The sequence below is a fragment of the Eptesicus fuscus genome, chromosome 3, assembly GCF_027574615.1.
Source record: "Eptesicus fuscus isolate TK198812 chromosome 3, DD_ASM_mEF_20220401, whole genome shotgun sequence".
NCBI classification, from domain to species: Eukaryota; Metazoa; Chordata; class Mammalia; order Chiroptera; family Vespertilionidae; genus Eptesicus; species Eptesicus fuscus.
The window spans coordinates 59,481,221-59,492,231 of NC_072475.1; the positions used below are offsets into that span (position 1 = coordinate 59,481,221).

Consider the following 11,011-nt stretch of genomic DNA (forward strand, 5'->3'; position numbering starts at 1 on the left):
TATAGCAGTATATTTTTATTAATTTTAAAGTGTTGTCAAGGCAGTTTCTTGTACAGATTCTAATTTCTTAAAATACCCCATTAATGATCCTGAAGAATGTACATAACCAGTACTCTCTATCTCCCCCAAAGTTATTAGAAGACTGTGCCAGATGCCACCAGGAATGAGAAAAAATAAAAAAATAAACCAGGACTGAACGTGACAGGATTTCAATCAGAGTATGAATGCAATCTTTTTCTCTAGGCAGGATCCACAATAAAAGGTAAAAGAGAACATAGTATTGAAACAAACCAGCCTGTTAGAGATGCAATTTTGTTTCATAGAGGAAGAAGGGATGTCATACAAGGACTTAAGAACGCTGGCTCCTCATAGACATGCATAAAGGGTAACGAATAGATAATATATTTAGACTTTCATAAAGCTTTCAACAAGTTCACATCCCAATGAGTCATCCTGCGATTGGCAGAGATCCTTGGGCATCCAGAATGACCTTCCAGGAATGCAAGTTCAATCAGCTTACTCCTGCTTGCTACCTTCAATGGCTCCCATTGCTGTCTGAAGTCTAAACTTCTTAACTGTGATAAGGGACCTATCTGGTCCCTGGTTACCTCCCTCAGTACATATTTGTCACTTTGTTAGAAGCTCAGCATTTGAACCACTTTCTTATGTTTGAGAATTCCTTACCTGCCTCACATTTTAGAGATGAACATGCTATGTGCTTGCTTTTTCAGCCTTCCTTGCAGCTAGGATTCAAGCACATGACCTAGGCTTGGCCAATCATATTCTCCTGGACTCAGAGCAGGTGATGCAAAGATGAGTTCTTGACCCAACAGAGGCAGGGTAACCAGTGTGGGATCCTGTGCCCAGTGCCCAAAGCTAGTCAGACACATAACAGCATTGACTGCTCAGATGAGAAGGCCATTGCTGTCCTCACCATACCATCTCTGGGTGTGATATGGGTCACTGTTTGTGATTTAAAAAATCTTTTAAAATTAAACCCCTAAGAACATATTGCTCAATAATTCTCAATGTTAAAAAAAATGTTTTAAAAATTCTGACTATGCCTCTCTGGGTACTGTTTTTCTTTCAAAGCTTAGGCACCAAAGATATACTGTAAATGTTTTTTCTTATTACTAAGGTGTACTACAGTAACTCCAGATGGAAGAAGACAGGTATGATCAAGGACTAATATCTTTATCTTGTTTATGCCTTAAAATCTTTAAGAAAAAAGACATATTACATCAGAAAAATTGGGCAGTGGATTTGAGCAAGCAAAAAACAAACATAAATGAACAAAAATATGTTTTAAAAAAAGTGAGGCCTCAATAATAAAATGCAAATTAAAATTTTCATCAATCAGGTTTAAAATAATGTAAACACTCACTGAGATCTGAATGTGTGCTTCTATTCTAAATTATTTCAATAACTTACTAATGAGTTCAATAACAATATTCCTATATTGTTTTAAAGATAAGGAAACTGAGACAAGAATTCAGATACTTCCCAGCTCAGCAGGGATACAAAGCCAAGGAGATAGGGGATGGGACTGAAAAGTTTCAACCCTCTAACCTCAGGGCTGGTTCTCCTGGCAACCTGCCCTCACCCTCAGGTAGGGTCCAAAAGTCATCTAATTAACATAACACAAGTTACCTTTATCTCATCACTTAGGAAATCTCAAGGGTTTCAGAAGCTCCATGCCAGAAACAGGGACAAAAACAAAATATATATATTTATTATCAATCTTAGTTATCACAGGATTTGGCTTTAATCTGAAGCTATAGTTATCGCCTGATCATTCTGAGTTCTTGCACCTGGGGAAAAGTAGACAAAAAAAACCCAACAGACCACCAGTTTTCAGAGTTGCTGTTACACAATGAGAGCAGGAGGGGATATGCCTGGAACCCAGGGGATTCACTAGTGCATCTTGGTGCTTCCATGTCCAGGGATAACTATAAACAGGCAACTGCTTCAACAACGGCCTGATGATGCTACAGTAATTACTGTTCTGGCTTATAGTAGGCACGTATTTGTTGAATGAGTAAACGAATGAGCATGCATCTGTTTCTCCATTAAACTATGAATGCTCACAAAGTTCTACAATGTTCGGTAAACGTTCGTTGAATCAAGGTAACATTAAGAATGAGAAACTATTTCATGATTCATAGATTTATTAAACAATAATATATATAGTCATCATTGTCAGCCTTAATAGGAGATGTTATATTTTCGGTCCAATTTTCCTTCCTGGATAAGTTTTTCTTTCCTGTCCTGAGTAAACAGAAAAAAACAAACAAGCAAACATTAAGAACAATGCATTCTGGCACAGCCCATGATACAACTCTAAAAAACAGGAATGAAATGCTCCAAACCTAATTCCACCTCCCTCCCTTTAAAACCTATGGAGCATGAGTGAGGAAGGAACATTAAGAAACTACTGCTATTGGAATATCTTACCCACATTTTAGTAAGTAAAATTGTATTACTTCACTAAAAAGCATATATCGCAAGCAAAATGCAAATACCTGCTGGGTAAGTGTGGCCTACCTTCCTGTTAAGCAATATTTATCAGATAATCAAAAAATATACACTCTAATAGGAGAGAGGATTGGCTGGTTTAAGGCACAGCTAGATGGCTGGGCACCAGTGTAGATGGCAATGTGAGGCCTAGAAGCTGGGAGGCGTTCCAGCATTCGGGTGGTCTAGGGTCCGAGAGAAGCGTAGCTTTCTCTGCGATCAGATACCCAAGCCTCTGACGGCAGTGATGCCAGCACAGGCTGCTTTTGCTTTCTGGTGTTAGGGTATTAACAAGTTTTAACATTAATTTGCAAAGTGTAACCAATATAACTAGAATTCACACAAATAGGGAACACATTAAATGATCTGCATATTTTGTTAATACTTACCCCAAAAACCATGTCTTTGTAAAATAAATGAATTCAGAAAACTAATTACAAAAATTTGCAAAGATGATCTCTAAAAGTGAATCAGAATAAGTTTAACTTCTACACATCTTCTAATGAGAAAAAAAGACATTAAACTTCTTAAAAGTTATTTCTGCATTCTCTTGTGTAATACTCACAGTATAATTTCCTCATCATCTAAAATACACCAGGAAAACTCTTTCATGAGTAAATTCCAGTCTTAGAAATTTAAATTGACCAATTTATTACTTTAAATTCTAGAGCAACTGTTGAAAGACCCAGAGATCAGTGATTTTTAACAAAGCATATTTCTATGAGTTGAAACGATAAAGAAATAAAACCAAACATATAACTCAATTATGTTTTATCTTGTGCTGGAAAAGAATAAAGATAAAAGAGCACAAAAACTAAACCTCAGGTCCTGATACTTACTCTGTCAGTTTTGAAAACGTAATACCAGAAGACAAGGGGCCCAATTCCAACCACAGCTCCTAGGAGTGAGTTCTTGGGAGTGGGTCTGAAATTGGGATAGACATTTGCTGTTCTTGCGAAGGTCCAACGAGCCAAGGCAGGATCTTCCTAGAATTAATAACAAAAAGTTACAGAAACTTGAGCAGGGCCACACTAAGAAACAACTTCATCAGGACTGTTGTGGAGGAGCATAGGAGATACTTTCCTTTTGTTCTCCACTACAGTTAAAGGCAGGCTCTGAATATTCCTAAATAGCTACAGGGAAGATCTTTTATTTCTATTGGCTGAATAATTCTCTGATGATCGTGTTCAAATTCTTCAAAACTTAAAAGCACTTTTATAACAACTTTCAGCTTTCTATTTACTTAAGATTTAAGAACCCTAATTTTTTTCTTTTCTTTTTAAATTAGAGGCCCAGTGCACGAAATTCGTGCACTCGCGGGGTTTCTCATCCTGGCCTGCACCCTCTCGCAGTCTGGGAGCCCTCAGGGGATGTCAGACTGATGACTTAGGTACACTCCCCTTGGGGAGCAGGCCTAAGCTGGAAGTTGGACATCCTTAGCACTGCCACAGAGGCAGGAGAAGCTCCCACCACCGCCGCTGCACTCACCAGCCGTGAGCCCAGCTTGTGGCTGATTGGCACTCCCCCTGTGGGAGTGTGCTGACCACCAGGGGGCAGCTCCTGTGTTGAGCATTTGCCCTCTGGTGGTCAGGGCACGTCATAGCAACAGGTCGTTCCACCATTCAGTTAATTTGCATATTACCTTTTTATTTTTATTTTTTACTGATTTCAGAGAGGAAGGGAGAGGGTGAGAGAGAAACATCAATGATGATAGAATCATTGATTAGCTGTCTTCTGCACATCCCACAATGGGGATTGAGCCCGCAATCCAGGCATATGCCCTGATTGGGAATTGAACTGTGAGCTCCTGGTTAATAGGTTGATGCTCAAACACTGAGCCACACCAGATGGACAAGAATCCTAATCTTTTTAAAGCTGTCAGAGAAACTACTTTTTCTTTGATCATTGTGATCTATTCTTTTTTTGATTGTTTTTAGCATCATCATTCTTCTGTCATGCTTTGTACTTTGTTACCAGCCCTTTATAATGTTACCCCCACATTGGTCTTTCCAGGCTACAAATAAGTTGCAGGAAGGTATAGACTGAGGTAGGCTAACTATGAGCTTTAAGTTTTTTAAGCTGACTTGGCTGATACTTTTAAGAGCAAAATACTATATTTCACACTATTAAAATAGTTTTGTAGCAAGGACAAGGCTGTTGTTAAAAAAAATAATCATTGTCTTTCTTAAGAAAAAATTAATTGTCCATTTCAGTATATTTATACTAGAATTACAATGTAATAACAAATGTACCCCAAATACATAATTAAATTTAATTAGCTAAATCCCCAAATGATTTTACAAAATTATTCACTCCAATTAACTGATTGATAAAAATAAGCAAACGAAATGAGCTTTAAAATCTTAATACTAAGCAGTAAGAAGAACATTCAAGGTCCTAATCCAGTGGTCGGCAAACTGCGGCTCAAAAGCCACATGAGGCTCTTTGGCCCCTTGAGGGTGGCTCTTCCACAAAATACCATGTGTGGGCGCGCACGTACAGTGTGATTGAAACTTCGTGGCCCATGAGCAGAAGTCGGTTTTCAGCTCTCAAAAGAAATTTCAATCATTGTACTGTTGATATTTGGCTCTGTTGACTAATGAGTTTGCCGACCACTGTCCTAATCAATACCAAGAAGTCATAACTGGAAGGACTAAATTACTTAAACTGGATCTTTCATAGTAACATTTTACAATAAACTGCAGAAACAGCAAAAGTGAAGACATAAGATATAAATTCAAGGGGAAATTTGAGCTCAATAATCTATTCTTTTACCTATCTTTCTGCTATTAAAGTATTTGAATGACTCTCCCATGAATTATCAAATGCCAGTCACCTCTCTACACTTTGATATGTGACAGATCTGCCTTCTAGAAACACATTTCATTTCAGAAAACTGAAATACCCCCTGACCATAGTTCACTGAGTACTGTTGTTAAGAGGTGCTTCAATACACACAACATGAGGGACAGTTCTCCTTTATCACTACTCCACATCTGGACTACCAGCAGCATGTGACATGGTGAACAATCCTTCCTGAAATCATGGCTTTCCATGACATACACCAGCTTAATTTTCCTCCTTTCTGATCATTCCCTCTTAGTCTCTTTTGCTCTTCTTCCTTACTCGCCAATCCTATATAATAAAAGGCTAATATGCAAATAGACTGAACAGAGGAACAACCAATTAACCGGTCGCTGTGATGTGCACTGACCACCAAGGGGCATGTGTGGAATATGGCAGGAGCATGAGAGCAGGGGTGCCAGTCCAAGGCGGGGAACCGGTCACTGTCATCAGGGCAAGCCTCTGGTGGTTACTGAAAATTCTTTGCTCCCACGTGCCGCAGTCCTGCCCGGCGCTTGCACCTGCTGCCAGCGCTGGTCCAGATCGCTAGGTGTTGTCAGTGGGTGCAAACGGCAGCTGCCAGTCCCAATCACCCCGAGGGCTTCTCCACCTCCCCATGCTCCTAAGGGGTGATCAGGGCAGCAGTTGCTGCTCACACCCGCTGCTGGTGCCGGCCCCAATGGCTCTGCACTGTCAGTAGGTGTGAGCAGCGGGAGCGGGACTGCTGAATGAATTCGTGCACTGGGCCCTTAGTCTTAATATTGGACCTCGAAATTTGTTGGCCATTCCGATTTACATTCACTCTATTGGTGATCTCCAGTCACATGGCTTCTAACATCCATCTGTAGGCTGATGACTCGCAAAATTATACCTGTAGCCCTCGATCTCTACCCTAAACTCCAGACATAATATCCCACTATCATGCTGTCTAACAGACATGTCAAATGTGATGTCTCATCCCAAAGTGATTTCCCAGCATCCACTCCACCACTATCCCTGCTCCTCTTTCTTCTCTATCTTGGTAAAAAGCAAGTTCCTTTTTCCCATCGGTTAGGTCAAAAACCTTGGAGTCATCCTTGACCCCCCTCCATCTCTTACACTTTCCATCCAATCTGCCAATGACTTACAAGGCCTGGTCTGATCTAGGCCAGGTATCCTTCTGACCTCTTTCTTCCTACTCTGCCCTCATCTTCCTCCATATTAGCCACAATGATCTCTTCAGTATTTCTGCAATTAAGTAAGCACACTACAGACAGTCCTTGGGTTATGTCAGACTCAACATACGACGTTTTGTGGTTACATCACCATCTCCCATTTATTTATAAAAAAAAAAAAGTTCCATAATTTCGATGTATGCACATATGTACTTTGTTTTTTATTTATTTACCACAAGTAAAGGTCAGGAATTGTTCTTTCTTTTAATTTTTTTTACTGTTTCACTTCATTACTGCTGTGTATGTGCTCCATGTGAATGACGTAGGTGCTTATGTAGGTGGGTTCCGACTTACGGTGAAAATCAAGTTACATCGCTCCATAGGACGGATCTCCACCGTAACCTGAGGACCTACTGTACTACCTAAGGACCCGTGTACTTGCTGTCCGCTCTGCCTAAAATGCTACTTTCCCAGCTCCCTCCCCTCATCTTTCAGATCTTCACTCAAATGTCACTTTATAAGCAAGGCCTTCCCTGGGCCCATCTAAAACTGCAGTTGCTCTCTCCTCCTACACACACTCCTAATCCCCTTCCTTGCTTTATTTTTATTATCATGATCACTATCTAATATGCTAAATGATTATTTTTTTAACTTACTACCTGTCTCCCCCACTAGGAAAGAAAGCTCTATACGGACAGGGGTCTCTGCCTGTTTTGTTCTCCACTGTTACTGCAACATCTAAAACAGGGCCTGGCCTATAATAGATCCTGAATAATTATTTATTCACTGAGTCAATCATTCTTAAAGATTAGGCAAGTAATTTTCATGTATTGATCGATTGGTATATAATAAAGTATGAGACATTCAATGAACAGAACAACCAATGAGTCAGGTATTACTACCTCTGTTCTACAAGACAAAATTGAAATTGCCCTAGGTCACAGAACTGGAAAAAAGAAACTCTACCTCAACTCTGGTTCAAGTCCTTACCATTTTTAACGACATCATCCTATCTGGCACATCAAACCTAATTGTGTATGTATATAATAAATGTCTCGCTCTGCACCTTCTTCACAAACAAGTTTTAGCAAGAGATGGTTCAGCAGATGCTCTGTGTTACTTAGACCAAAGTTCAAATTCTGCTCAAACACTTGCTAAAAAAGTATCTATATTAATAAAAGGGTAATATGCTAATTAGGGCAGACATCTTCTGGACGACCTTCCAGACGTCCTTCTAGACATCCTTCCGGACAAAGCTGCAGCAGGTGTGAGGACTGAGGCTCAGGCAGCGGCAGGCAGCCTGCAAAGGGCCAAGGCACAGCTTCAAAGGGCCAGGCTTAGGCTGGCAGTGGCAGCAGCAGTGGGGTTAATGGGGGCGGTGCCTTCCCCTGATCTGCCAGGTTGCCTCCCGCAGAGGGAGGCCAGACTGTGGCTTAGGCTGGGGCCAAGGCAGAGGCAGTTAGGGGCAATCAGGCAGGCAGGGGGGCAAGGTAGGGGCAATCAGGCTGGCAGGGGGTCAGTTAGGGTCAATCAGGCCGGCAGGAGGGCAAGTTAGGGGGGTGATCAGGCAGGCAGGGGGGCAAGGTAGGGGCGATTAGGCCATCAGGGGGGCAAGGTAGGGGTGATCAAGCCAGCAGGCAAAGGCAGTTAGGGGCAATCAGGCAGGCAGGCAGGCGGTTAGGAGCCAGTGGTCCTGGATTTCGAGAGGGATGCCCTGTGGGATCGGGCCTAAACCGGCAGTCGGACTTCCCTCGAGGGGTCCCAGACTGGAGAGGGTGCAGGCCAGGCTGAGAGACCCCCCCACCCCCGCATGAATATCGTGCATCGGGCCTCTATCACTCTATATACTACTTGTCCTTCCCATGTTGTCTTCTCTTCTGTAAAACAGGGATAGTAATAAGAGTTTAACTCTCTAAATAGTTGTGATATTTGAATAATATTCAGGAAAGTTTCGATAGTCTCTGGAACAAGGCAAATTTCCTTCAATTCTCACAACTTCCAAAAATTCCTACAGAATACCAATGCAACTGTTGGGAAAAGTATTTTTAAAAATCACATTTCATATCATATTTCTGCTCTTGTACAGAAAATTATCAAAAAGCACCCCATGTTAAATAAAAATAACTATCAGTTTGATGGGCATATATTATGTGCAGGGAATTTTACACAAACTACCTCATTTAATCTCACACCAACTCTATAAAGTTAATATCATTCCCATGAAGATCAGAAAACAAAGGTTCAGAATGGCTAGGCAAATTGCCCAAGGTCATACACAGGGTGAGGCAAAAGTGGGCTTCAGTTGTTCTTATGGAAGATAAAACAAGAATTAATACAGAGGCCCTGGCTGGGTAACTCCTCCCCGCATAGATCAAGGATGTGGGTTGGGTCTCCTTTTAGGGCACATACAAGAGTCAACCAATGAAAGCATAAATAAGTGGGACAACAAATCGATGTTCCTCTCTCTAAAAATCAATAAATAAAAATTAAAAAAACAAAAATAATAATACAAGAATAAACTTGTGTTTTACGTGCTCACAACAGTAAACCTGCCTTTGACCCACCCTGTAGTTTGCTAACATGTACCGCCTTGGAGTCTGACTCCAAAGCCCAAAGCTTCAACAAGCCGCAGGGTCTTTGAAGGGTCTTTAAAAAATACAAAGTGAAGAATCACTGTGTTCCCATCAGGTGGGAGCAGCATTACTATGAAGTGTGAGCTGAAATGTGGGAAAACAGCTTAAAAAAAATACACACACACACACTTTCGAACACTCATTACAAGCCCGGCAGGGTATTGGCCCGTCACGTGCTGTATCTCATTTAATCCTCCTCAGACGGGAGGACTGCTCCCATTTCTCAGGTAGGAAAACTGAGTGTAAGCGGCAGAGCTGAGTCACTTTCTCTCAAGATCCTCAGGTGGGAAGCGATCCGGCCAGCACTGAGCCCCAGCCGGGTGCCCGGGGGGTGAGTCCCTGGCCCCTTCCTTCTCTCCACCACCAAACTCTCCGCCCAAGGTGAACGGGCTGGTGAGCAGCCCTGCTCGCTGGGCCCGGAGGAGGGCAAAAGTCTGAGCTACTGATCCGGGACGGCGGCCCCCCGCCGCCAGGCCCCCGGGGCGGGTCTGGGCTGCCCGGCCGCAGCGGAGCGTCCCGACTCTGGCCCGCGGTTCCCGCCCTGCGACCCCCACTCACGATGAGCCCGTGGCGGTTGGGGTTGTTGTACTGAAGCAGGTACTCCCTTTTAAGCCGCGACCTTATGGCCAACCGCTCGGCTTGCGCCTTCCGGGCTTCCGGAGATATGTCATATTCAGCTGGGTCAAGGGTAGGGGGCAAAGTGGCCAGGCGCGCCGGCTTATATTTCGGGTTCGACATCTTGGGACCCTGGCGCGCGACTGCGCCTGCGCGGCCCCCGTCTTTCTCCTGACCTTACGCCTGAGGAAGTGCGCCTGCGCGGTAGCCGGAGGCGGAGTTCAGCCGGGAGTTCAGCTAAGTTCCTCCCTCGCCGTCCTGGCCCGCTAATAGCGAGCTGCGCGTGCGCAGTGCTTTCTTCACCTAATGACCCCGCCTCCACTTCCCTCCTGTACCCTTCTGACCTTTCCATGTCGCTTGTTGTTTCTTACTAGCAGCCTTCTCTACCGACCTGACAGACCTTATTATGCGACGTTGAGCTGTGTGGGACTTGCCCAAACAGGAAATGGGACTGGTTGTGTCAATGTGGACCCATCCAAGCAAGCGGTGTGACCTTGGACAAGTCACTTACAGTCTCCTGGTTCCCTTGTCTGCAGATAATGACCCCTACCCTGTCCACCTAGCAAAGTTGTTGTGAGGATTAAATGAGATAATGAATAGATGCCAAAGTGCTTTGCAAAATTTAATTACCTAGCCAAAAAGACAATAAGCTTTTCTCTACGTTGCAACATTAGACCCATATAACATAAAAGAGTATGCTTCATAGGCACGAAATAATGTATAGTAGGAGAATGTCGTTATAAGAGAAGTGTTGCCTGCCTGACTACAGTAGGCAGACAAAAACTGAATAAAGCTCGTGAAGAAACAATGATGCTTAAAATACCAAAACCTCTTGCCTAAAATCCTTGGCACTGTTCAGGTGCTAAGAATGAGAAACATCCTTAGAGATATGAAAATATGCATAGGGGCATTGTATCTTACCGGGAAAGATGATTTAGGGAGAAAAGGAAAGGAACCTAAAATAAAGCCTTCTCCATCCCTATTGTCTTTCTCCCACCCCTACTATGGAAGGGAAAAAAGCAACTTCAGGTAGCCTGGCAGAATCTTTAGGTGCCAATCAGATATTCCTCAGGGGAAAACAAGTAAACAGTATTTCCATAACTCAAGCAAGGAGAGCTGGATCAAAAGAGCTTCAGCGTGGATGTACTGTCTGGGGACCTGCAGGTATGTTGGGAAAATGGTTGCTAGGCAGAGAAGGGACCTAGAAAGTGTTGGCACTTGAAGTGATGAAGAGCAGCATTGCTGTCAAAT

General features: G+C 42.9%; 1 protein-coding gene across 1 annotated transcript; it reads right to left on the reverse strand.

Annotated features, from left to right (window-relative positions):
• Window positions 1-2,176: 2,176 nt before the first annotated feature.
• Window positions 2,177-9,954, reverse strand: NDUFB4 (NADH:ubiquinone oxidoreductase subunit B4). The gene is made up of 3 exons (XM_008146647.3): window positions 9,704-9,954; window positions 3,354-3,500; window positions 2,177-2,268 (listed from the first exon to the last, which is right to left on the reverse strand). The coding sequence occupies exons 1-3, from the start codon at window positions 9,881-9,883 to the stop codon at window positions 2,206-2,208; spliced, it is 390 nt and encodes a 129-aa protein (XP_008144869.2). The 5' UTR covers window positions 9,884-9,954; the 3' UTR covers window positions 2,177-2,205.
• Window positions 9,955-11,011: the final 1,057 nt, after the last annotated feature.